Source organism: Brachyistius frenatus, unplaced genomic scaffold (genome assembly GCF_029030835.1).
Source record: "Brachyistius frenatus isolate BFR_SWC_R1_liver_20210118 unplaced genomic scaffold, ASM2903083v1 Contig_10, whole genome shotgun sequence".
NCBI classification, from domain to species: domain Eukaryota; kingdom Metazoa; phylum Chordata; class Actinopteri; family Embiotocidae; genus Brachyistius; species Brachyistius frenatus.
Genome location: NW_027210609.1, coordinates 1,612,776 through 1,638,533, shown reverse-complemented (window position 1 = coordinate 1,638,533; position 25,758 = coordinate 1,612,776). Strand labels below are relative to the sequence as shown.

At 41.2% G+C, this 25,758-nt stretch overlaps 3 protein-coding genes across 6 annotated transcripts; all 3 read left to right on the top strand.

Annotated features, from left to right (window-relative positions):
- Nucleotides 1-223: 223 nt before the first annotated feature.
- Nucleotides 224-13,309, top strand: LOC138616488 (ras association domain-containing protein 1-like). Of its 2 annotated transcripts, XM_069690824.1 has the most exons (7): nucleotides 224-472; nucleotides 2,441-2,793; nucleotides 3,695-3,819; nucleotides 11,203-11,307; nucleotides 11,401-11,686; nucleotides 11,821-11,936; nucleotides 12,058-13,309. In XM_069690824.1, the coding sequence occupies exons 2-7, from the start codon at nucleotides 2,475-2,477 to the stop codon at nucleotides 12,202-12,204; spliced, it is 1,098 nt and encodes a 365-aa protein (XP_069546925.1). In that variant the 5' UTR covers nucleotides 224-472; nucleotides 2,441-2,474; the 3' UTR covers nucleotides 12,205-13,309. The 2 variants fall into 2 exon arrangements, with proteins under 2 accessions (XP_069546925.1, XP_069546926.1); XM_069690825.1 differs by lacking the exons at nucleotides 224-472; nucleotides 2,441-2,793; nucleotides 3,695-3,819 and adding an exon at nucleotides 8,575-9,124.
- A 294-nt stretch (nucleotides 13,310-13,603) lies between these two features.
- On the top strand, nucleotides 13,604-16,269 carry tusc2a (tumor suppressor 2, mitochondrial calcium regulator a). The gene is made up of 4 exons (XM_069690794.1): nucleotides 13,604-13,715; nucleotides 14,495-14,735; nucleotides 15,339-15,459; nucleotides 15,561-16,269. The coding sequence occupies exons 2-4, from the start codon at nucleotides 14,587-14,589 to the stop codon at nucleotides 15,624-15,626; spliced, it is 336 nt and encodes a 111-aa protein (XP_069546895.1). The 5' UTR covers nucleotides 13,604-13,715; nucleotides 14,495-14,586; the 3' UTR covers nucleotides 15,627-16,269.
- A 4,369-nt stretch (nucleotides 16,270-20,638) lies between these two features.
- hyal2a (hyaluronidase 2a) lies at nucleotides 20,639-25,352 on the top strand. 3 transcript variants are annotated; one of them, XM_069690783.1, is made up of 5 exons: nucleotides 20,639-20,661; nucleotides 20,779-20,861; nucleotides 22,037-23,009; nucleotides 23,531-23,620; nucleotides 24,773-25,352. In XM_069690783.1, the coding sequence occupies exons 3-5, from the start codon at nucleotides 22,080-22,082 to the stop codon at nucleotides 25,163-25,165; spliced, it is 1,413 nt and encodes a 470-aa protein (XP_069546884.1). In that variant the 5' UTR covers nucleotides 20,639-20,661; nucleotides 20,779-20,861; nucleotides 22,037-22,079; the 3' UTR covers nucleotides 25,166-25,352. The 3 variants fall into 3 exon arrangements, with proteins under 3 accessions (XP_069546884.1, XP_069546883.1, XP_069546885.1); XM_069690782.1 differs by lacking the exon at nucleotides 20,639-20,661 and having other exon boundaries at nucleotides 20,668-20,861; XM_069690784.1 differs by lacking the exons at nucleotides 20,639-20,661; nucleotides 20,779-20,861 and having other exon boundaries at nucleotides 20,881-23,009.
- Nucleotides 25,353-25,758: the final 406 nt, after the last annotated feature.

The window sequence follows — 25,758 nt, the reverse complement described above, 5'->3', positions numbered from 1 at the left end:
TACATGCTTACAGATTCCACGGCTGTGGTAAATGAAACCGAGATCCATTACACTTTGAAGACAGTGGTTGCAGAGGGATGGGGGACTTTGTACGCCCACTCGGCTCTGCTGCGGACTCAGAAGCACCCCCTATGTGAAAACATTCCGGATGTCGGTGCAGCTCAGTCTCATCTCTCTGTTTCATGATAGTCCGCTTCCTCCTTCAGCTCAGCCCGACAAAACGGATGGCTGCAGTGTCTTGAGGAGTGCTGTGGTACCGCTGTCACTCTGATGTTCCCGTCAAAAGCAGGGCCTTGTTTTTGGTTAACTGCGGCCAGCCCGTGATGATAGGTTGTTTCCAGAGATGTAGTCGAGGCTGCACACCTCCGTTACTCTGAAACAGTCGGAAAGCTCTGCGGAAAGTTTTTCTCCTCGGATGGAAGAAAGTTTGAGACAAAGCGGCTGCCACGGAGCTGTTTTCTCCGCTCACTGGGTAAGTTTGACCGAAGATACTGTAGATTTGGTTCTACTTAGATTTTCAAAAAGGGACATGGTTAATAGTAGCCTATACCAAGATTGTTGTTTCAGACTTACTATTGTATTCTCCTCCGTGCCCCAGTAAATGCACGTTTGTTTTATTTATACTGGTGGGAAAAAGTCGTGCTGTACATTTACATGTGGTACAGTAATGGTTTCCCATAAGGCTGTCATGCTGCTTTACCTGTTACTGTAGCAGATGTTGCAGCTTCATATACCTGACAAACCATCATGTAAACTTCTGCTCTACTGTTTTGGAAAGTCAACTCAATTTATTTATATAGAACAGTTAAACACTTCATAGCCTACATTGACTGAAGTGCTGCCGCAGGCTTTGTGACCTCAGGCAATAAATATGTAAAAATGAACAAGCATTATTCTCGCATAGGATCAGTGGTAGAAAATGAGCGCAGTTGCTTGTGTGGTGTACTTTAGCAGAGTTTTGAGGTAGTTGTAGGCTACTTTATACTTTTATACATTACAAAGGGAAATTTTTACTTTTTACTCATTTACATTTAGTTGACCGCTGTAGTTACTCTACAGACTTTATGGTTTTATACACAAAACTAATCGGTTTATTAAGTATGATGTTAAAAGCAACCTGCCAATTATATAGCCGGCTACTCAAATCGAAATTTGTTTCACATTGACCAACAATAACAGCAAAATGCTGTTTAAATGTTTAAGCATCGTTACTATTAAATACTAATCTAAATGGGGCATTCTGTTGCATAATAAGTTATTTCACTTTTGATATTTAAAGTACATTAAGCTCTTACTTGAACTGTTTGTGTGCGTATGATAAAATTGAACTAAGTCTATTTTTTTCTTGAGTAAAAATCTGAATAGTTTCACTGTATATACAACCCCATTTCTAAAAATGTTGGGACACTGTGTAAAATGTAAATAAAAACTGAATGCAATGATTTGCTAATCTCAAAAAAACAAATGTGATTGCAAATAGACCAAAGACAACATATCAAGTGTTCAAATGAAGAAATGTTATTGTTTTATGAAAAATATATGCTCTTTTTGAATTTGATGCCAGCAACACGTCTCAAAAAGGTTGGGACAGGGTCAACAAAAGATTGGAAAAGTTAATGCCATTAATGCTGAATGGTAAATACAGGTTTTGGAGCAACATATGTTGCCATCCAGACAACGTCTCTTTCAGGGAATGCCTTGCTGATTTCAGCAAAACAATGCCAAACCACATACTGCACGTATTTCAACTCCATGGCTTTGTAGTAGTAGAGTCCAGGTACTGAACTGGCCTGTCTGCAGTCCTGACCTGTCACCCATTTTAAAAAAATTGGCGCATTATTGAAATGAAAAATACACCCTGAACTGTTGAGTAGATAAAATGATATCATATGCAATAACGGGGCACCTTTTCACTTCCAAAACTCCAGAAACTGGACTCCTCAGTTCCCAGACATTTACAGAGTGTTGTAAAAAGTGATGCAAAACGGTGGTAAACATGCGCCTGTCCCAACGTTTTTGAGACGCGTTGCTGGCATCAAATTCAAAATAAGCATATATTTGTCGTAGAACGAAAAAAAATTCTCAGTTTCAACACGATATGTTGTCTTTGGTCTATTTGCAATTGGGGATTGTAATAATAAATATATTTCGAGACTTTATTTTTCAATTGGTTCCCGGTTGCGCAAGCATTCAATATTTAAAATCTGTGGTCAGGTAAAAAAAAAATCTAAACATACGCTGAAAAGCATTTTATAGTAATTGCAGAGCCATGGGAACATGCCAATTTACATTTTAAACATTAACAACAACTTAAAGAATGCTCCAGATATCTGTGACTAACTCACAAAAATCGATATTTTTTTTTCTATGTTAAAAACAGGAGCCCAATAGTGTGTTTGGCAGGCTGAACTCTATTACAGTCTGTCCTTCTGTCTGTCAGTGATGATGGAGGTTTCCTGGCTCTGAGTGACACGATGTCTTGGGGGGAGTTTATTGAGCTCCGCGACCTGAGGTCGAGCAAAGAGCCGATCGAGCTGACGGGCACACGTTCACCATGCTCACCTCCACGCCTGGAGAGGACTAACGCCCTGAGGATCAGCCCGGGAAAGGTCCCAGACCTGCTGAGCCGGGTGGGCATCATCAGAGTCTTAAGCAGCACCCTGGACCCCCATCTCACAGAGGAGAAGGGAGAGGGACACAACTTCCAACCCTGCAGCCACGCTCAACCCACGTGGTGTGATCTGTGTGGAGACTTCATCTGGGGCTTTTACAAGCAGAGCCTGCGGTGTGTCAGTGAGTTGGCTTACGTAGGCTGTTTGTGCATCTGGGTGTTGCCATATAACTGCTTCAGTACATATGCTTGATCAGAAATGAGAGCAACACTGAGAGAAAGAGGAACTTTGCTTAAACAGAGAAAGCCACCATTGTAGCTGCAGGCCCAGATAATCCTGCTCAGCCTGTTTACTAAAACGAAACTTGACAAATTTAACTGCACAAACATAAATGTTTTCCTGTATCTTAACATGCATGCATTTGTTTCAGTGGTGTTATTGGTTTGGTCAGTGGTGTTATTGGTTTGGTCATTGTCAAGGTTCGGGGTCGGCTACTCACCTAAATGCTTTTCTTTTACATAAGAAGCATTTCAAAGCTGCAGCAGCCTTTAACTTCCTTCTGATCAACTGAAACCAGCTGCAATCACTCACTGTGGTTTGTGTAAAACATTCAGAATGGAGAAGAAAATACTTTCAACTTCAAATCACATCATAATGAAACATGGACACAACCTTATACTGATGATTTTAGCAAGTAGTCTTTGAAAAGACCATGACTGAAAACCATAGAGATTTGTGTACTTATATCAAATAAGTTTAAACGTGTGGTCATCAGACACATTTTATTTCTAACTGAAAATATATTTGTTTTCCCAGCTGCGCTAAACAGATGAGTGATTGCTGTTTGTACATCTGTAAACAAGCATTTTCAATTTATTTGTCACCATATTTTGAGACAAACACAGAGAACAATTGTAGGTGAAACCAAACTCACAATACCTGTGGTGGCTTTCAATGGCCAGCGGGAAAAAAAAAATCACTCACTCACAACTGCTTGTGGATGACTTTGTCGTTTTATATACTACCGTATATTTGTCATTTGTCAGTGTTCGTCTAAACTCAAGCATTCTCTAAATTTACAGATTGTAGATTCACGTGCCACTACCGCTGTCGTGCCCTGATTCGCCTAGACTGCAGCTGGGAACGAGGCTCTGCGGCCGACCACACATGTGTTGTGGAGCACACCATAGAAACAGACACGAATGTGGTAGGTACCTTTGTTTGTTGGCAGCGTGCTTGACTTGTCATTCTTCAGTAGTTCGCATGCAGAGTTGACCACCATCTAATGTGGTTGTTGTCAGTGTTTACTGAAATTTTATGGTATCTTTAATATCAAGAGAACATATTTTTACCTAAAATACAGACTTCTACAGGCCTCTGTACTGTGCATGTCACGTGGAAATTGTGCTGAAATGCTTTAGGGAACAAATTAATTGCTTTATGGCCAAAAACAGGAACCACTACACCCATAAATAAATAAATACACCCAGTTTCACTAACTGCACAGGTTCTACAAAAGGTCATGTGACCCTGTGATAGTTAATTGTTTGTTTGCTGTTACCAATCATGCACTGCAGCTCCTGGAGGGGAGACAACTAATTTACATCAGATTTTTAAAGCAAATCAGATTTGGAAGTAAACAGATTCCAACTGGAAGTTTGTCATTGTTTAGAAACGGAGCATTACAGGTGACACATTTTGCAAGATCTGCTTCAGTTTATTCAGTCACTGAAGTGAAAAGTCTGTTTTGTCCTTGAGGTTGATGTTACACCCATATAAATACAGTTTATTATACATTCAAGAAAACAAGCACAACAACAAAGATATCTTATCTCTTTTCATTTTCTATCATAAAGTATATTTATTGGAGTATGTAAAATCACTGTATTATACGTAATATAAATGCAGACATGTATCATCCTGTCTACGGAAGGAGTTTCATGATTTAGGCCAATCTTCACAAGTTATATAAACTTGGACAAGTTGCAAAACAATTTTAATATTCCCTACCCAGATAAACAGGATGCAGCACTAAATAATGATGAGGGGTCAGAGAGGATCTCATATCCTTTTATAAACGGTTTATCAGCAGAAACAAAATAAGTAGAAGAAAACTGCCTACTCTGGCATATTTGAACCACAGTATTATAATTCATAAGGTGAGAAGAGCAGTACTTATTCAGAACAGCAGGTTTGGTCTCTTGATAACTGCTATTATTCTCTCTCTATCAAGTGCCTGTTGCTTATCAAAGCACGGATGTGAATTTAAACTTCAGCGAGAGTTTGAAGACATGGCTAGAAACTTTGTTTGGGCATGAGCTTTCATGTGCGTACTCTAACCCTTTCACACAACAAAAACCCTGATGTGACGTGGGAGGAAGAGCACTGATAGAACTAACAATGTTAATGATGGCTCTGCTACATTGGAGCGTACCAGTGAGTCCTGCCAGTGAGTCCGCATGAGCAGTGCCCGAGGCCTCAACCTACCTCACCTGACTAGAATGCAACCAAAAACAGTATTATAGGTAACGCATCTGTGTTTTTATATATCTTTGATGAGGACAAACTTGTACAAAAAAGACTCAAAGAAAAAAAAATCTAACAAACAAAATAGCAGATTTTTTTTTTCATAAAGATTTCAGCATTGTATCATTTAAAATGTTTCACACTCGGTTTAACCAGAGTTTGAAGCCTGCTCAATGTTAAGAACAGCGCGGAGCATTTCTGGGTGCAGCAGCATGCATAAGAGTTCACACTAGGAGGCTCCAAAGTATTGTGCCAGTACACATCTGCTGAGTCTTACCCTCACTTCAGAAGTTTGTAATGTAGCCACTACTGTTCTGGACAAAGATGTGACCAGCTCTTCAGTATGTAGGAAAACTGGTTAAAATGTTTATAAAAGCTTCACCAGTTGGACACGAGCTCTTGGTTTTATGTTCCTCTGAGTGTTTATTACTTGAGTCAGTCAAATGGATGCATTATGGGTGGGATGTTCCAGATAGGTAAAGGGGACTGTCTATTTACCACAAATTCATTTTCTAGAAGAAATTTGGCCAACATGCTTAACTGCAGTTTTAATTAGCCAGATTCATCTTTCAAAATCTATAAACTTGGAACTGAGTCTGCTCTTTTTAGTCACATTATACTGTCAGCGCATCTGTGCTTCATAAGGTGTTTTTTTTGGCTGCATATGAATACTGAAAATTGGGCTGCAACTACAGTAACAATTACTGTATGTTATTTTTTTTTTTTTAGCACTGATCTGGTACCAGAGCTGTTTTTTATTGAATATATTATCATTTAATATGAGGCCAGGAATTACTGTGGCACTAAAACTAATATGTCTACATGTAAGTTACATGTTTACAGAAACGATGAACTTTATATGTTCAGTGTTTATATAACAATGATGACAAAGAAGCGATATTTTTGTGGAATTTGAAACCGGTACATGGTACATGCTCAATCTGCTTAATCATGTCAGTATCTACACCCGCAGTATAATGATCTGGTGGATCGGATCAGTGGATTACCAGTATTTGTGTTTAATCAATAATAATAATAATAATAATGAGTATTGTGATTAACTGTTTTGTCTATAAAATATCAGGAATCTTAAAAATATGTTATTCATAATTAAATTTCTGAAATAAAAGAAGAAAATACTCATCTTTAAGAAGCTAGTAACAGAAACATTTTTGATTAAAAAGTGACTCAAATAAATAACTAATTATGAAAGTAGGGACTGATAAAAGGAGCACCCAACCGGTTTTACATAATGAAGCTACGTGTATTGTCATGTGGGGTACTTACTTAGTCTCTCACAATTGTACAGTGTCTTCTGTTGATCTAAAAGAGGCTTTCTAAAGTTTGAGAAAATTATCATGGTTTATGTCAGCTTGAGTTTAGACCTAAAACACTTTAAAAGAAAGCCTGTGTTACAAACTGGAGGATTTGGAAAGAAGTGGGCTTTTAGGAGGCAGACATGGTCTAATGCTGTGTTCATGTCACCGGGGTTGGATAGTTGAGGTAAGATTGATTCCTTTTGTGTTTAAATTACTGCGCATCTATTATGTAACACCATATCCATTCAGTATGAACTGAAGCTCGTATTTGTTTTGTTTCAGGCATTTCCCTAAAATCTGAGCTTCCTTGTTCTATTTACAACCGGGAAGTTGAAATGGGCGCTTTTAAAATGTCAGAATCTTATTTTACAAAGTCAGATATGACATGAACACGGGATAATGAGAGCCAAATTGAGTTGCATTATGGGAGTAATAGGCTCCAGTCTTTAGGGGTCTACAAGGCACTAAGAATATGAATATCTTGGCATTCATTTTGTTTTCTGCCTCTTGTGGGTCCTGGTTTTCTGTAGATGTCTAATACTAAATCACCATAGTACCACTTTAATTTTCTATCACCCAACTAATTGATTTGTCGGACTAAATATCAAGGGATTCTGGATGTATATCAGAGGTATCTTCTCGGCTACATGCCTACATGATACCTAGTGGCCCAATTCCCCCAGATAGAGATATGGATTTGAACACTTCCAAGCTTTTCAGACAAGGTCACATGAGGAAAAACCTGTTGTATTCACGCTTTAGAAATATTAATCTGTGACGGTGACTTTCGGCAAATCATGAGTCATTTCAAAGAAAAGTTCCTAGGTGGAGATGATGGGGGACTGAGGGTCACCTGGTCGGGACCGAGGGCCACTAGTGGTGTTGACCGTGATGTCCGTATGGCAAAGCAAACCGATGTTTCCCGCCTGCGAACTTGGCGGAGGACATTGTGAACCTCGGGAGACCCACACAGAAGCCTCTGTCAGATGTGACCGAGGGTGAAGGGCAGAAAACTGCATACCCCAGCTGTAAAGGTTCAGTGTAGGATTCTGGAGGATCTATGGCAGAAATGGAATATTATAATCATAATTGTTTATTCATTTGTAAGTAACCACCCGCATTTAAAAATTGTTGCATGTTCGTTACCTTAGAATTCGCCCTTAATAGCTTCAGAGGGAGTGGGTCCTCCTCCACAGAGCAAGCAATGTCGCACTCAAGGGGCAATCAACTGTGACCCCACCCATTGGTTTTGACCAGGAGTTTGGCCTTTTGGCAGTTGCCATTTTGTTTCTTTGGAGCTAGAATTGACCATACTCGGTTGAGCCGGGGGAAGAGCAACCCCAGACTCGACCTGACTTAAAACCTAAAGACACTATAACTAAAGTGGAAACCTGACTGTATCCCAGGCCTATCAATCAAACAAAGACAAGATCCCAAACATTATGCTTTTTGAGGCTTAATATCGACTTAATCATGAAAATATTTTCAGATTGACCACCAGAAAATGAATCAGAAGCAGAAGATTTACCAAATGTCACCATTGTGTTGCATGACAGAAGTTGAATAGGAGTCTATTCGAGCCAGAGGCTTTTTGATCCAGCCCCTAGTGACCTTTGTGGCATGGCATTGGCCTCACTTCAGACCCAGAAGCTACGACCACTTTACAGTCTATAGTTGCACCACCATTTTTGACAGAAGCCCAAATGGGACAAACCAAACACTGGCTCCTTGGGTTTTTGCAAGTTTCAGGGCAGAGCGAGGATGAGATGAGGGATGTCCATTTGGTTGCAAATCTCACTGCTCCTTTAAGTTTCATAATTCAATGTGTGGTGCATAAACTTAAAAGTTGAACATGCACACGTCACATGCTGGTAAATAATAAAACTCACATGCTGACCCCGGTTTTGTACAGTGTGACCACAGGACCTCATTATCCCATGACAAAGAGGAAGTAAGCGGCTACATCATCCATCCATAGAGGGAGGAGGAGGAGGAGGAGGGAGGAGGAGGGAGGAAGTGATGAAGGCTTTGGCATTTCCTCTCAGCGTCCAATCGGGGCCGGATGCGGCGTTTTGTGTATTTTCCAAACTCAACTGACCGCCTCTGGGTGGGGCCTCGGCGGGGGGAAGGAAGGAAGCGATGCAGGCAGGGCGGGGGCCTGAACACATCCTGTTTCACACGAGTTTGTACTGTGGAAACGTGGCCGGTAGTTACAGCTCAGCGAGGGGAGAGAGAAAAAAAAAGTCAGTAAGATTTTGTCGATCGTTATCGAGGCTTTACAGAGACATTTCGTCGTCTGCGAGATTAGTTAAACGAAACGATAAAGGCAGCGACCGATAATTGTTCAGCCGGGACGTGCGTTTAATTCGGTGAATCTACATCCAGCTGAGCCAGAAGTGCTTTAACTCCAGCACCGTTTTGTCGTCTCAAGTTTAAGTTCCGATTCTTGAATTTAGCGTTTCAAAGATTTCAGCGGCAGTCAGCATGACAAACGCGGTAAGCAGCTCGGACAAAACCCCCTCCTTCGAGATGACCTGGGGCAGCTCCACCAGCAGCGGCTACTGCAGCGACTCCGACTCCGACTCCGAGTTCGAGCAGTACTTCACCGCCCGGACATCGTTCTTCCCCAAAACCCGGAAAGCTAACGTCAGTGCCAGTGTTAAGCAGGTGAGAGGGATAATGATTAGAACAAGAACTATTATTCCTTAATTAAAGTCTCAACTTCAGCTGAAAAGGGAAGCGAGACCAAGGGGGAGGGGGGGGGAGATGTCTGATTCACGGAGCTCTTAATCTCGCGTTATTTGACACTTCTGCTCTCGTGCTGTCGCTTTATGGTTTAACTTGGGAGTTTATCCACATTTTGTGGAGGTATATGTTCAGTGGCTTATTAGCCTGGTCCCTAGCTGCTCCTGGGACTTGCAGGTTTTGCTCAAGGGCACCTTAGTACCAGATACGATGCTTGCCGACTGAGGGGTGGAGTTCTGGTTCCTCCAGTTTTAAGTAAACAGACTTTATGACTTGAGATGCGGGAACTTTATGACAATGCATATCGACACTGGGGAAATTCTGTTTATGCCTTGTATGCACATAAACACATCTTATCTTTGTTTTTGTTTTTTGTTAGAACAAGCAGAGATAAACCCAAATGTCATGTTTTGTGACGCATACCCGCCTCTCAAGTTCCCAGCTAAACACCCACCATTCACTGACTCATCTCTCAGGTTTTAAACACTAATTTCTCAATCACAGATGTCATAGAATGTTTTTGAATTTGTTCATTTTCTTTTAGCGCACACCCACTTGGGTATCATCTTTCTTTACCTAGAAACGCGTGCAGTTTATTGTAGAAATATTTGTTATTCTCCATCCTCTATCTCTGTCCAGAAGAAGTTGTTGGCACATCCTACACAATGTTAATATGCCACTCCTTTTCTGGGCAAGTAGAGGCACAGTTGTTGTGCATGTTGTTTTTCTACCATATGGGAAAGCTCAACTTGGCCCTCACATTGATTTATTGACTAGTTAACAGCAGCATATTAAGCCTGCAGCCTTTCAATCTTCCTAAGATTGTGACTATTGATCTTCCTCTACTTGACATTGATTTATATGCTACCCAAGCTCTGTTAATGCTTGCCACTTATTTATTAAACAATCTGGGGTTCGACAGTTAATTTAATCTCTTGACGAGAGAGAATTTAGAAAGAACTGAATTGTAACATTTTATGTAAAACCATGTGACAATCTTCCTCTGGAAGCCCCTGCTTCTATGGAAAATTAGCTGGTGTGTAGAATGAAAAATAAATTTGTGTCAATTTAATTGATTGACACAGCAAAAGCCCAAATTGAGGTTAACAGTCATGTAGATACTGGAGGCCAAATGTGCATGACTGAAACATGACTGGGATTGTGGGGTTGATGAGGCAGCTGACTTCACAGGATGTGCCTGTAAAACAAGGGAGGGCTTTGTCTCTCCCGCTCTTGAGAGTCTGAGAGGGGTGGCTATTTTTACATGAATACCAAGTTGAGGAATGCAGTGCAGAGCCGTTGGTCACAACCATCTCAAACAGCTGCAAGTTGCACCCTCCTCCCCTGCCCTCCTCTCCCTTCCCTCCTCTCCCTTTCCTTCCCCTCCACTCCCCTCTTCCTCCTCCTCCCTCCTCCCTTTGGACCTCCTACACCGAGGGATCAGCGCAATTGTCCAGGATTGGACAGAGCTGACATCATCATTACCCTTTGCTACGTTGTCAGGAAGTTGAGAGAGGCTGATGCAATTGGTGTTGACTATTAGAAATAATGGAGACAAACAGAAAGTCAATTAGCGACACCTCAACCAAAGTGTTGGTGTTTATATCACTTGTGTAAAACTTCAAGCAATGTTGTAGGAAGAGGAGATTGTTTAAATCAAAGTTGCTTTTACAAGAAAGCTCCGCCACTTCTTCTCGCTTATTCATGATCTTAAGTTTATGCAATAAAATACTTTTTCTAAATCCCTTACAACAATTTAGACGAACCATAATATCACACAACAGCAGCATGTTTTGATTGGCATTGTTTTGTAACAAGGTCATGTAAAGTATCTCTAAAATTTTAAAGTAACAAACTCTCTAACCCATGATGTATGTTCTCCATTGTACTCCTCCCTGCTGTGTGTTGTGCTGTGGTTTCTGGCTCGCTGGTGTTGTGGTTTGGAGGGGAGCACTGACACCTGGTGGTTAAACACTGTAACTCTTTACTGTTCCCTTTAGGATGAACAAATTGAAGGGGGCAAGCAGGAGTTGACAGCTGCAGATATTCAGCAGAAGGTGAAGGAATACAACGCTCAGATCAACAGCAATCTGTTCATGAACACGGTGAGTAGTGATTATTCACAACAAGTTCATGCACTTAAATTTAAATCTGTTTTCTTCATTAAGTGTAAAAGCGTTTTTTATTTCTCTCAACAGAACAAAGATGCGTCCTTCACTGGCTTCATAAAGGTGCAGTTCAAGTTGGCGCGACCTGTGTCAGTTCCAACCCCAAAGAAGGGAGGTCAGGATGCCGGAGGGAGGAGGGCCAGTGGAGTGAAGCGCCGCACCTCCTTCTACCTGCCAAAGGACGCATCCAAGCATTTGCACATAAGTTCACGCACCTCAGCTCGTGAGGTCATCGAGGCCTTACTGAAAAAATTCACTGTCGTGGACAATCCTGGAAAGTTTGCTCTGTTTGAGCGCAGCGAGCGTCACGAACAAGGTATTGCTTCTTTTTCATGTTGTTTGCACTTTGAACTCCTGCCACGTTATTTACCTTTTAAAATAAAGGTTTCTTTGTTCTACAACAAATATATATATATATATATTTTTTTTTTAATTTCCTGCTTCCTCCAGTTTATGTTCGCAAGCTTTCTGATGACGAGCGTCCTCTTCGTCTGCGGCTGCAGGCTGGGCCCAATGAGAAAGTCCTCAGTTTTGTGCTCAAAGAGAACGAAACTGGTGAAGTCAATGTGAGTGCAACATGTGTATGAAAATCCAAACCATGCTTTGGGTCCCACAAATGAGTAGTTTAAGTACTTTACAAGCTCGTAATTCTTTTTTTTTTTTTTCCTCTCCCCTTCTCATTTGCAGTGGCATGCCTTCTCCATGCCAGAGTTAAAGAACTTCCTGCGCATCCTGCAGCGTGAGGAAGAGGAACACGTCAAGCAGATAGTGCAGCGCTACGCTTTGGCCCGCACTAAGATGCAGGAGGCCCTGGCCGGCTCGACCCCTGGCTGAGACGACTCGGTGTTCGGGGTTCGACGTGCACCTCGTGGCTGGACAATCACCCGACGATGACCGGTCAACGCTGCATCCAAAGATCCCAGAGAATACAACTCAAAACACCTCTTCGGTGAACGAGAGAGTGAGACAAGGGCGCAAGACAATGAGAGAGAGAGAGAGAGAGAGAGAGCTAGCGCGAATGTGCGTGTGAAATGATGCGAGAGATGAGAAGTGCCTTACACCCGGAGAGTCTGATGTGCCTGAGAGAATGAGTTGAGAGATTCAGAGACTGGCAGATGAGACCGTGGTTGAATCCAATCATGTCTTAAGCTACTGGGTACCATCTGATTATCCTGTACCTGAGCGTTGTCACTTTAACGTTTAACTAAAATCAATGTCAGTGAGGGTTTTGCCGTTTCAAGACCTGAAATAAACCCCGTGTCAATAATGCATTTGTAGAAACAGTACAAAAACAAGCACTGCTAAGTAGTTCAGCAAAAAAAACAACAACAACAACAACAAAAAAAAACACCATCATGTTCCATTCCTGTTATTTTTCCAGAAAAAAAAAAAAAAATTGGTAACATGTCAAACGGGGTGTTCTTGCCCTTTTACATTCAATCACACCTTCGGTCTGATCTTGAGCAACCCACCATGAAGATCGAACCTCACTGACATTTTCCAGACTTTTACCCTGTTTAGAAAGTTAAACACTATTGTCGCTGAAAGGTATTTTGGATTTTCATTTGACCCGGGCCCGCACGTCTGCCACGTCCTCTCTACACCCCTGATGGGTGCAACTCTTAATTTTGCTTGTCAATATGTGAGTATGACTGATGTGTGGTGGACATTTGTGTGCAGTTACGAATCTCAAGAGAGAGCAAGTGTCAAAGTCACTCTGGTTGACTGGAATCTTGAATGAATATTGCTCTACGTGTGTTTCCCTTGAAACTGATTGTCATTCCTTTTTCTTTTTTTTTTTTATATCTTTGTTTATTCTGTCCTTTTAAACAAAATGTTCTTCACTTCCGTTTTGTCAGTCTATGCACACATTGTAGAAATCTTTAAAGAATGCCGTGACAAATGTGCACTGTGTTAAGTAAACACTTTTCCAAGTCGATCAAGTTTTGTATATATTTTTTTTCTTCCTCTCCCCGCCCCCCCCCCCCTCCAGAAATAAAGTAATATTAAAATATTGTAGAGTTAAATAAGGACTTCATGTGATTTGACATCCAGTGTGCGCGCGTGTGCCTCTCAAGACACCGCAGGACACCGGTATCGAAGCCCCCCCCTCCCTCCTCCCTCGAGCGCAGGTGAAGGACCCCGGTTGTCGTGAATGAAACGAGGTGGTGTCGTCGTGTCGTTGTCACTTTAACTGCGCGGTCTCCGCCCGTCGGGTCAGATCAGCTGATCGCCCCTCTCTCTCCGCCGCTCCGGACCAAAACAGCACAAGCTGGCACACCAGCTCCGCGTAGCTGGTAGTCGAAGTTATGACCGGGCACGTCGATTTAACAGCGTTTCCCGAGGTAGGACACCCGTTTCAGGGTCCCGTTTTCTAGCCGTGGGAGACGCGAGGCTCGTCCGTGTCTCCTCGGACGTGTGAACCGTCTTGACCGGCATCGTTGAGCTGTTTGAAAAGCTAACCTGCGTCAGCGACCGAAGCTAACGAGCTAACTCACCGAAACGTGCTGGTTTGCCGTCAGCGCGTTATTATGAGCCACATGGAGGTCACCGCATTAATAAAAAAAAAAAAAAAAAAAAAAAAAAAAAAAAAAAAAAAAAAAAAAAAGGGGGGGGGGGGCAACAAAAAAACGCGTTTATTGAGGTCAACATGACGGCGTACATTAAAAATGAAACTAGGGCTTCGTTTCCGAATGATTACAGCGACATGTTGGGCGTTATGAAGCAGATTACTGGCAGATGGATGATGTCGGGTATTTGTGGCCTTGTTGGTTAGCGTCCGATAAAGTTAGCACAACGTAGCGTTGTGATATAAAACTGACGGCGTTGATAAATAACAAGTTTAATGAGCTGCTGGATATTTGTTTTTTTACAGAGTCAAGTTTTCATGTAAATTTACACAGTCACATTTGCATCCGTGCGTTTATTGCGGTGTATAATTTAGCAAAGGTCAATAAACAAATAGTGTCTTGCAGCAGATTTAAAGTAGCCACCACCATATCACCACCATCACCACCATCACCACCACCACCACCATCATCACCTCCATCACCACCACCCTCCTGTGGCAGTGACATTTAAGACTGATTGATGTTCTGTCTTTGTGCACCTTTTTACTTTTCAGGTCCTGGCCTTGGTAATCAACTGAGAGCATCTGGCCACGAACCAGACTGAAAGCTCTAATTGAGAGGACTAAACTATGCCTTATCTCTGAGGATGGGAGGAAGCGGATCCAAAGCCAAAGGTGTCTGGCCTTTCTCAGGCAGCGGAGGTGGAGGCGATTCGGGAAGCGATGGGAACGAGCAGTCTGTGGCGCGTCTCAAAGGTCCCAGGACTGCCACGCCGTTCGTTTTTACCAGGAGGAGGTAAATACAACTGGATCCCAGATGGTTGAACTTTGAGCCACCCCCCCCCCAAAAAAAATCACATGTTTCTGACATATTTGAGGTATTCTGTATCAACGTGAAGCTGAACGTAAGAGAGATGACACAAAATGGTGGGAGCGAGGGATGAATGGTGACTTTTAACGAAGGTCCCAGGCCGGATGGATCAGGGGACACGGGTCATGGTCATAGCACCGACCCAAAGGCCACAGGGTCGCCCACAACAAAGTATTTGTTTCCCACAGCAGCTCTGTGTGTTTTTGAAGACCATCTACTGGTTACACGGGCGTCAGACCTCACTGTCTGCTTTCATTGGGATCAATTAAATGTGCAGGGTTTAAGAGGCAGATAAAAAAAAAAAAAAATTCCAGTGGGAAAATTTAAAAAACGCACGTCAGAGCAAAGTAACATTAAATATATATATATATATATATATTTTATGAACTAAAACCAAACTATCAGGTTTAGTGCTACTGCAGGTAAGTAAGGAAGTGTGTGTTTTGGGTGAGCTGACCTAATGAGCTGGTGAAAGCTACACCTTCTGACATGTAGTTTGAAATAGATTTCCACTTGCTGTGTTGGCAGTTCTTTGTATTATGATGAGGATGGCGACCTTGCCCATGAATTTTATGAGGAGACGGTGGTGACAAAAAATGGCAGAAAAAAGTCCAAGTTGAAGAGGATCCAGAAAAATCTCATTCCACAGGTGAGCCAGAGACACGTGGTTATGATGTAGCATGTTTTTTTTTTTGTTGTCAAAATTGTTAATCCGACTGAGCTTTGAATATTGATCGTTTTATTTTTCAGGGTATTGTGAAGCTGGACCACCCGTGTATTCATGTAGATTTCCCCATCGTCCTCTGTGAGGTGTGAATAGTTGCACAGGACTGACCTACCGTGAGGTGCAGCCTCAGGTACTCTCCTCGGAGCAATGTCTTGTTCCTGTCCGAATTGCTATGGATGACACTGCACATCTGGTGTGGAGACAAAAGGAAAACTCGACCTGTCGCATTTCAAATGGTCTATTGAAGGAAATGTTTTACATTTGAATTCAGACAGTGCCCTGTTCACTAAAATCCATAATTTAACATTCACACAAGTAGTGACGGTAAAGGTTGTGTTTCCACTACCCAGCTGATATGTAAGCAGTCATAGCGAATACATCAGATCCAAGTTGTATTCCTCTTGTGAGTTTTTTGCAGGGAAAATCATCCATGACGTGAAAAAGGCTTTAATGGTTCATGCCTTCTGTGAGACGTAGAGTGTTAGACTGTGTATGTGTCTGTGTACATGTGTTAGTTTTGTCTGAGTGAATGTGTGAAAGAGGGACACGAGAAGTTACAGGGTAGGACTAACGAAGGATTGTGAATTTTACTGTATATACGGTGATGTTCTGTATTGTCACGTCTGAGTTTGTCTCAGTTACTGGAGCTCAGACCTGCACTAGTGAACATAATGTACTGTAAATAACTTCAGATTTCTTAGTTGGAAATACTTGAATAAATGGTTTACTGAGCTGGAAAATGAGTCAAGAAATCCTTTCTTATGTGGGCTCCTGTTTCCTGTGAGCTGCTACTTTGGATTTTTTTTACCTTTCCACTCGATTATGTGATCACCCTTTGTTTTGTACTTAACTGGCATGTTGTGCATTCCAGTGTAGACATCCGGAAAGTATTCGCAGCGCTTCACTTTTTCCACATTTTGTTATGTTACAGCCTTATTCCAAAATTGATTCATTTTTCCCCCCCCTTCAAATTCTACACACAATACCCCATAATGAGAAAGTGAAAAACATTTTTTGGAAATTTATTAAAAATAAAAAACAAAACAAAAAAAAATCACATGTACATAAGTATTCACAGCCTTTGCCATGACACTCAAAATTGAGCTCAGGTGCATCCTGTTTCCACTGATCATCCTTGAGATGCTTCTACAACTTGATTGGAGTCCACCTGGTAAATTCAGTTGATTGGACATGATTTGTTAAGGCACACACCTGTCTATAAAGGGTCCCACAGTTGACAGTGCATGTCAGAGCACAAACCAAGCCCAAGTTCAAGGAATTGTCTGTAGACCTCCCGAGACAGGATTGTATCGAGGCACAGATCTGGGGAAGGGTACAGAAAAATGTCTGCAGCATTGAAGGTCCCAATGAGCACAGTGGCCTCCATCATCCGTAAATGGAAGAAGTTTGGAACCACCAGGACTCTTCCTAGAGTCGGCCGCCCGGCCAAACTGAGCGATCGGGGGAGAAGGGCCTTAGTCAGGGAGGTGACCATACAATCAAATGGTTTTGAAAATGTGGTCAGCCGCCACTGTCTGAGAGTAACCCTGCATCTTCCAATTCTGCTTTATTTTTAGCCTTTTGTCATTGCTTTCTTGAATTTCTATTTTGCTAAGCTGTGATGTGGCCGTGTGCAACTAAAGCCTGTGTCTTTTTTCGTTGTTGTGCTTATTAACTAATCAAATTATTCTTTAAAATGCAAAGTGTCACCTCTAGATGGCAGCAGAAAGCAATACCTTTTCTAATTTGACTGTGTTTGTGCCTAATTTTGTTAGTTTTCTCGTGTATGTTTACTTGCCTTCCTCTCATGATAATACTGAGACTTTCCGAAAGGCTGAAGATAAAATTAAATGTCGTCTTGGGTAAAAACTTAAAAGACACAAGTCGTGCTTAATTGAGGTTGTTGTTGCCAGCTGGCACAGTATCAAACTTTAATGACAATATAAACATATTTCAGCGTGCGCAGTTGACAAATCCCCACAATAAATGGGTAGGGCTTCCTCTGCAGGCCTTCTCTGGTGTCTGTAATTGTGTGGAATGTGGTCGGGTGCCTCTTTGGGCCAGAGGTCAGCCACTTTGATGTGTTTCCCCTCCACTGGCCTTTTTGATGTTTTGCTTAAAATCCGGACTGTATTAAAAAGATGAACCTCTCCTTGTAAAACCATAAAGATGTAATGAACTTCATGACTATGACGCTGTGTAGCAACCGTTTTGATCTCTGCAATGTGCTCCCTAATGTATAGCCAACAATGTGTTTGTGCAGGGAAAAGTTGTCCATGTGGCTGTGGTTCAGAGGCAGTTGTTTTAAATGATCAGCTAGTCTAAAAAGCTTTGAATTGTAAACAGTTAAAGAGATTATTGTTTTCTCAGTTTTTTTTTTTTTTTTTAAACAAACTATAGTGGTTTAAAGTGAAACAGCAGTTTTTACTGAACCCTTGTTACCTAAAAGGTGGCTTATGTTATGCTTCACTGTGTTACAGAGTAATCATATATAGAGAATGTGACTCTAATGTCCTGTTTATTTGTTTGACACATAAAGCCTCCTCAAAGTAAGCTTTGGTACAAGCAGCAAAATCTCTTTACACATCGATTTATGACTTTATGAATGCATTTTTAGGCCTCATAGCACAATTTTAGATATATTTCACTTCATTCTTAATACACATTGGATGTTTGGACCAATGAAATTCATCAAACCAAGTTTACTAACTCATGATTACCCAAAGGCATCGCAATTCATAAAGTGTTTGGGGCAAAAACTTAAGGTGTCGGGGTGTATTTCCAGTTTCCCTGCCATTGTTTTCACTTCCTGACAGCCTTCTGACTTCTGCTGATGTAATGTTCTGGAGGCACAGGTCAAAGGGAAACAGGGCAATTCCTTTGTTCCGTTCCCCTCCCTCATTCACATGGGTTGCTCTTGCTCCATATTTTCCTTAAACACTGCACAGAAGGGGAGGAGAAACCGATAGGAACAGAGAGAGAAACTCATGACATGGTGAGTTGAGTCAGCAAAGTTCTGAAAACAAATAGCGGAACGGATTCTGGCACAGGAAAACATCGTACTTCCAGGTCCCCATCTCATCCTGATCATACGCTCGGACACCTTTCAGCTCAAGGAAAAGTCAAACTTTTACAGAAATGACATATATTTTTTTTTAAACACAGTCATGGACGACTGTAAGCCAAGGAAACAGTTTCATTGGTCATGGCAGAAACATTTTTTAGCTGTATGTCTACACTCAGATTTCCTACTTCAACACAGCCCTGGTTGTTAAATTGGGTTAATTATGTGCAGTGCATGGCCTCTGTCATCTTTATCTACTGTACTTGGCAACAGGACAGAATGTGGTACTTGGTTACTTCAATGAGCCTTTGCCAGTGGCTGTCATCACATATGCCTCTGGCAACAGTGACATCTGCCTGCCAGATGCCTGGTGCCCACTGTCTGATGTGCACTCAAAGCATTAGTGGAAAAAAACATTGTAATCTTTCACTTAAGTAGCAGCTTACCAACATAAGAGTACTTCAATGAAACCAAACGACATGCGTTTATTATTTTACTCAAGTAAAAGGAGGAATTATCAGAAACCTTTACTCTGGTATACAAAGGAAACGTTTTGTTATTCTTCCAAACTGGACAGTTGTGGGTGTACACATTACGTTTAGTGTTGAAGTCAGTGGTGTATTACAACAACATGCATGTCTTCATGTATAGTTTAAGGGTCATAGAGTCGTTTTATTTAGACATCTGCTTCATACGTGTTTCAGAGGCAAATATTGTACTTTGTACTCTACCCCATTTATCTGAAGACTTTATATTTATATTTAGATATTTACCCATAAAGCCTTTGGTCACATTATAACATATGATGCACCAGTGTAGAATAACCAAACAAACAATATGCTAAATAAACATGTTAATATTTGGTTGTGTTAAATTACTGTGAACATGTTCATTCATCAATTTCTACTCTGATTACTCACTATTGATACTTGTATTAAATGTTGCTAGAAATCCATTTGTGTCTGAGTAAAGTTCTGAATGCGATTACATTTTAAAACTCAAGTATTTCTGTAATGCTTCTACCTAAGTACTACTATTACTATTTTTAGTAATACTTCTTCCACCATTAGCCCTAGTGCCAGTCTACTCTTACCATTTCATATATTATTATGTTCATTAGTCAGCAGACTTGAGTTTTATGAACTTTTCCTGCTTCTGTTTTTGAATTTAGATTGTTTATTGGAGGCTTAAAGACCTTGAAAAACTTTGTTTCAAATGGTGCCATGTGTGAACATATTATCTGGCAAAGTAAGAGCAATGTTGAAAATCTCGAGTGATGGGATTATTATTTTTTTTTAATGTGTTATTTTTACCGGTATGAAGTGGGTGCAGAATATCAGATATTTCAATTAAGAGTTTACTTTAAAAAAAAAAAAAAATCACAAAGGGTTGCTTATTCTACACTTTACACAATCAAATCTGCTTACATCTCATCAGTACAGTGGGGTGGCTAAGAGATCCTGAATGTTAATTAAAGTAGAAGTAAAGATTTTTTTTTTTTAAGCTCCTTATTTGATGGTATTTAAACAGCCTATGTTACATGAATACTTTCAGGTGTTTTAAGGCCCTGGAATCTTTCACCCTAATTTCTAAATGCCATATTATCCACACACTCTATTTGACTGTAATGTAGCTGAAAGGTCATTTGTGGGTATGATCTTATTTTTAGGGATGTGTGGTGGCGTACTGGCCCGCTGTGACCTTGTGTGGATCTTGACGTTGCTCCTTGCTGTATCTATTTCACGGTGGCGGTGGCGAACTTCTTGGACCGACTCATTTAGCGCTGCACCGGCACACGGTGATTATCGGTTTTTTTGGTTTTTTTGGTTGTTTTTTTTAAAGAGAAACAGATTCAAAGCCACTTCCCGCTTAGGTTATACCTGTGGTTATGTGAGGATTTGAGGTGAAGAAACACGTTGCTGTAAAACACGAACTGATAGTTGTTAGGATTTCCGGTTTATTGTTTTCGTCGTCCCCCCGCCCTTCTCAGAATGGAACATCCTGAAAGTAGTTTGGCACTCGGTTCAGTGAACGAGTCGCAACTGACAACATCGCAGGGGGTGAGTTCACTTCTCTTCACTTTACTGCCCACGGAGAGCAACATAGCTGCTCATGCCGTTGTAATCCCCCCCCCCGTCGTCATTTTCTTACATTTAGGCATTTTTTAATTTCTGCAGTTTGTTTTGAGGCGACGCAAAAACGCGGCTTGAAGTTGCAGGCTTCTGGTTTTTGGTAATGCTTCCTCAGTCTGCCAGTAAAGGTAAGTTCATCCATCTGCAGGAAAAATGAAGTGCATTGCCTTTCCTTGTTGTTTTGCTCATTCGTGGCTTAAAAAAAAAAGAGTCTCAAACTATAATTTAATTGAAGTCAGGTTATGTTAACTATAACGGAACCGATTTAAAGTGCAGTACATAAATAACTGTGAAGATGCTTTTTCAAAACTTTGTCCTACTTACTCAAAGAAAAAAAAAACCACATGTATTGTCACTTTTTTGGCAATTTAAAGTCTCACGAAATAAAAGTTGTTTTCTATTTAAAAAAGTACAAAAGCCTTTTTAAATTATATATCACCTCAGCCTGAGATTTCAGCATTGATTTCAGTGATAGATGTATTCAGATCCTTTGTTCAAATAAAAGCATCAGTACAGTAATGTAAAAATGCTCCATTACAAGCAAAAGTCATGCATAATAAATCCTATTTATATAAAAGTACATAAGCATTAGCAGAAAAAGTTAGTTAAAGTATGGTAGTTTAAAGAATGGTTTGGTCTCCCTGACTGATCTATTATTATATATGATCAGATTAAAATCAGATTATTATTGCTGAAGCATCAGTGTAAGAAGCTTGTTGGAGCTAATTTGACCTACTTTATATCCAGTTTTATAAACGAGGACAGCAGATAAATCTGAGGGGTCATCAGATGATTATTGGGAGAGCAAAGAAGAAAAAACAGTTTTTGGACTTTTTCCTTTAATCTTTACATTTTGGTGAGCTACTGGATCATTTTAACATTTATTGAAATTAAACTATGTGAGAAGTTTAGAGGAAAAAAACTTTTTGATGTAGCTGTTAACAGCTCATTGACATCTAAAATATGACCATGACTACACACTGATTTTTGCAAGACATCAGAAGCTGAAAAGTCTGGAAACCACTAGTTTAATCTCCAACAACGTGGTGCATTTTAAAAGCTTGTTATATTGTCTTTTGGGTCAAATCTTCATATCTTTAAAATGAAGATTTGATAACTAAAGCCGTCAAATAAATGTGATGTAATCTAGAAAGTAGCCTACAATGTTTCCTTCCGAAATTAATGACTCTCATTTCTTTTTTCAAATGGTAACTTTATGAATAATGAATAATGAATGAATGCACTGGGAGCTGCCTCTATCAGAATACCAAACTTAAAAACTGAATTTCAATCTGAATTGTAGAGCAGATCGTGACAGTCCTTTCTGTCAATCCACATCTGAAGACATGTTGTACTGGACTCTGTCTGACTGGAGAGTACTGCTGCTGATTGTTCAGCTGTGGGACGGCCTTTGTACTTTGGAACTGAAGCCCACGAGATGGCCACTGTATTCCCAAAAGCCTCTGCTCCTCGCTTGGAATGCCCCGACTGAGGACTGTGCCCCGCGGCACGGCATTCGTTTTCAGCTGGACCAGTTCCAGATCGTGGCCTCACCCAATGAGGGCTTTGTTAGACAGAATCTGACCATCTTCTACCATGACCGCCTGGGCTCGTACCCCTACTTTGAGCCAGATGAAACTCCGGTAAATGGGGGACTGCCGCAGGTGGCTAGTCTCTCGCAGCACCTAGAGAAAATGCCAGAAGGTGTTCGGAGGTATATACGTGAACCAGAGGCCGTAGGGTTAGCAGTTATTGACTGGGAGGAGTGGCGTCCCCTCTGGATACGTAACTGGGAAAGCAAAGACATTTACCGCAGACATTCTCGTGAGTTGGTACGCCAGAAGAACCCCACCTGGCCCTTTGAACAGGTGACAAAAGTGGCCCAGCAGGAGTTTGAGATGTCTTCTAGGAAGTTTATGCTGGAGACGCTGAGGCACGCTAAAAATCTGAGGCCCAACCAGCTGTGGGGGTTCTACCTGTTCCCCGACTGCTACAACCATGACTACAGGTACACTCTGGAGAGCTACACAGGCCGCTGTCCAGACGTGGAGGTGGCACGCAACGAGCAGCTGAAGTGGTTGTGGACTGAGAGCACGGCCCTCTTCCCCTCCATCTACATGAGCCCCGTGCTGCGTTCCTCAGCATCTGGACGCCAGTTTGTGCGGAACCGTGTGAAGGAGGGGATGCGTTTGGCTTCATCGGGCAACGGGTTGGCACGCCCTGTCTTTGTGTACACCCGGCCCACCTATGCCAACTCTCTGGAACATCTGACAGAGGTGACTTTCTAACTTTAGAAACACTGCCAATGCTGAATTTGGATCCTCTTCCTCTTTCTTTGTAACTCTTTTGAAGATTAATCTGACTTCTGTGTTCCTGTGCACTAAACTGTTCTTAAGCACACATTATGCACTTTTATTTCCTGAATCTTGTTGCTTAATTTCCATTCACGCTGTGCCTCTAACATACAACACAACTACTCACCCTCTATATCAGTGCATGCTGCATGGAGCTATAGCACTTTATTTTCCTTATCGGCAGCCACGGTCCTTTCCTGTTCTGGTAGCAGTCAGAGCTATCATATCGTTCATTTGTGTCGAGTAGGCAGGATGGGTGTTGGTCAAGTTGAAAATCTGGCTAAACACCCTATAGGCTGTTTTGTTATGGGGGAATGAACAGATAAGAACTGGTGCCGTACTTGCTAACAGTCTAACCCTGTTGTACAGTCACTTATCAGTGTATTGTCCCTTTGTTTTACCTGTACTCTCAGAAATGTAAAGTGCTGTATCATCTTTTGCAGACAGACCTTGTTTCCACCATCGGGGAGAGCGTGGCTTTGGGAGTAGCAGGAATCATCCTGTGGGGAGAAGCAGCTTATGCAAGCAGCAAAGTAAGCGTTAAAACATTAATGATTGTTAGGTTCAGAACCGTAACATAGCGCTGATAGCATAAGAATCAAACCCACAGTCAGACAAACACAAGGCTTGGCACCAAATCTGAGTTTTACTTGCAGCAAGGGAAGTCCGTGCAGGGTCTTAGAGTTGTGAGCTCTTCACCTGGCATCAGCCAACAACGAATCAGACTTCCCTCTTTGCTCCTTTTATTGTATGTATGGGGTTACAAAACATCACGTGATTACATTACTATAGATAAGGTCACATGTTGTGTACCGTGAGTGCATAGGGGTTCAATGCTCTTTGCACCCTATATGAGTATGTTTGCTTTTAATCAATGTGTGTGCTAAACTAGACAAGCCAGTTCCTTTGTTGCAAGAGAGGAACTCGTGATTTGTGTATGTAGTAGTGACCTTTCAACTACAGTTGTCTACATAGACTAACGGAAACTTTTCACACATAACAGTAACTTAATTTACACACTGACAATGAGTTACTATTTTTCCCAACAGTTATGAAACAAATACATTAATCAGTCTGCTTATTTTTTGACCATCTGAAATTTTGACCTGCTGCTGTTGTCAGTCATGTGTGCAGTCATTTGATACCAAACCTCGGGGCTCCGGTTCACAGTTAGCGACTTAAGTCACGTGGATGTTCCTCGATACACAGGAGACATTTGTCTGAAGGACTTCTTTTTAGTCACATCTAGGCTGATGGGGACTTTAATCTTATTTTGGGCCGTTAATCTAAAATATTGAAATCAGCCATTAAGAGTTTGTTCTCAGTTGTTATTATGACCCATTTATGAGTTTTAAACTTTGCAACTCTTTCTGCTCTATGAATCCCAAACATTCAACTGCAGGAACAAGAAGAAAAAACAATTTTTGAGTGAAGTGGGATTTTAGAAGGAAAATATAAAAAAGTTTTGATCTAATCAATGAAATAGAGGTTCATCATAACCACGTTTTGACTTTAGATGAGCGCTCAATAATAAACAGAAACCTGTGGTTTCATTCCAACGATTTGTAATGATTTTTCACCTGAACCTCACACCTGTGTTAAATCTGTTCAAAAAAATTGGGACAGTGAGAATGTTAAACCCCCACAAAGTGAGTGTAATTTAATTTGTTTCCCCCCCTCTCCAGGAGAGCTGCACCGACCTGGATGCATATTTGCGGGGCACGCTGAGTCAATACCTCCTTAACGTCTCCACGGCAGCGGAGCTATGCAGCCAGACCTTGTGTGGTTCTCACGGCCGCTGTCTGCGCAGAAATCCAGACAGTGATGTTTACTTGCATCTGAACCCCGTAACCCACAGTATCGTCATGAAGGGTGACAAACCGACAGTCACCAGTGTGTTTGGCGAGGTGGAGAATACGAGTTTTCAAACAGGGTTTCAGTGCCAGTGTTACAGCGGCTATGAGGGAGAGTGCTGCGATCGGAGGGACCCTTTACATCAGAAAGGAAGGGCGAGTCAACCTGTGGCATCATCTCTGCAGTGTGGGATCTTACTGATTGTTGTCCTGCTCTTCTGTTAATACACCATGCATACGGCAGACACAGCTGCGAAGATCGGAGCCCAAGACATGAAAAGTTAGTCATTTTATGGAGAGTTGTCTTTTTTTTTTTTTTTTTTTTTTCCGGCAGTTGCTGTAAAATATGGATGACACGAAGTGAAATTTGATAAGAAACACTGTGGAAAATATAAAGTAATGTTTGCTTTTGGATTTTCTAGAAATGACCTTGTTTACATTTTGCTCTCAGTTTCCTTCAGTCAATGTTTCCCAAGGTGTCAGATTCCATGTTTCTCATCAAGAGGATGCTTCTGTGGTAAATGTGATGAATGAGTTGATGTGTGGTGAAAGTGGAAGTGATGCACTTAAATCTGCTAATAGCAAAATATATTTGAAGTGCCTGATCTTTTTTTTAACATCTGACATCCAATGTTTTTATGGCGATTACTATTTATTATTTGAATGTATTTTTAGGTGTTTTATATGATATTTTCTTATTTTTATGTCCAAATCATGACTACTAGTTTTCTTTTAAAACACTATATCTATGCCAAAAGTAGCAGTCTCATGTTTCAGCAGCTGTTTGACTTCAGAAGCACAATTTAAAAATTAAATTT

What these genes read in the sequence shown, in the direction of transcription:
- LOC138616488 (XM_069690824.1), top strand. Translation starts at nt 2,475, where the DNA reads ATGTCTTGGGGGGAGTTTATTGAGCTCCGCGACCTGAGGTCGAGCAAA. An exon ending in GCAGAGCCTGCGGTGTGTCA is followed by an intron (nt 2,794 to 3,694) that starts GTGAGTTGGCTT and finishes CTAAATTTACAG; the next exon opens with ATTGTAGATTCACGTGCCAC. An exon ending in GCAATCTGTTCATGAACACG is followed by an intron (nt 11,308 to 11,400) that starts GTGAGTAGTGAT and finishes TTCTCTCAACAG; the next exon opens with AACAAAGATGCGTCCTTCAC.
- tusc2a (XM_069690794.1), top strand. Translation starts at nt 14,587, where the DNA reads ATGGGAGGAAGCGGATCCAAAGCCAAAGGTGTCTGGCCTTTCTCAGGC. An exon ending in TTCGTTTTTACCAGGAGGAG is followed by an intron (nt 14,736 to 15,338) that starts GTAAATACAACT and finishes CTGTGTTGGCAG; the next exon opens with TTCTTTGTATTATGATGAGG. An exon ending in AGAAAAATCTCATTCCACAG is followed by an intron (nt 15,460 to 15,560) that starts GTGAGCCAGAGA and finishes TTTATTTTTCAG; the next exon opens with GGTATTGTGAAGCTGGACCA.
- hyal2a (XM_069690783.1), top strand. Translation starts at nt 22,080, where the DNA reads ATGTTGTACTGGACTCTGTCTGACTGGAGAGTACTGCTGCTGATTGTT. An exon ending in CTCTGGAACATCTGACAGAG is followed by an intron (nt 23,010 to 23,530) that starts GTGACTTTCTAA and finishes CATCTTTTGCAG; the next exon opens with ACAGACCTTGTTTCCACCAT. An exon ending in CAGCTTATGCAAGCAGCAAA is followed by an intron (nt 23,621 to 24,772) that starts GTAAGCGTTAAA and finishes CCCCCTCTCCAG; the next exon opens with GAGAGCTGCACCGACCTGGA.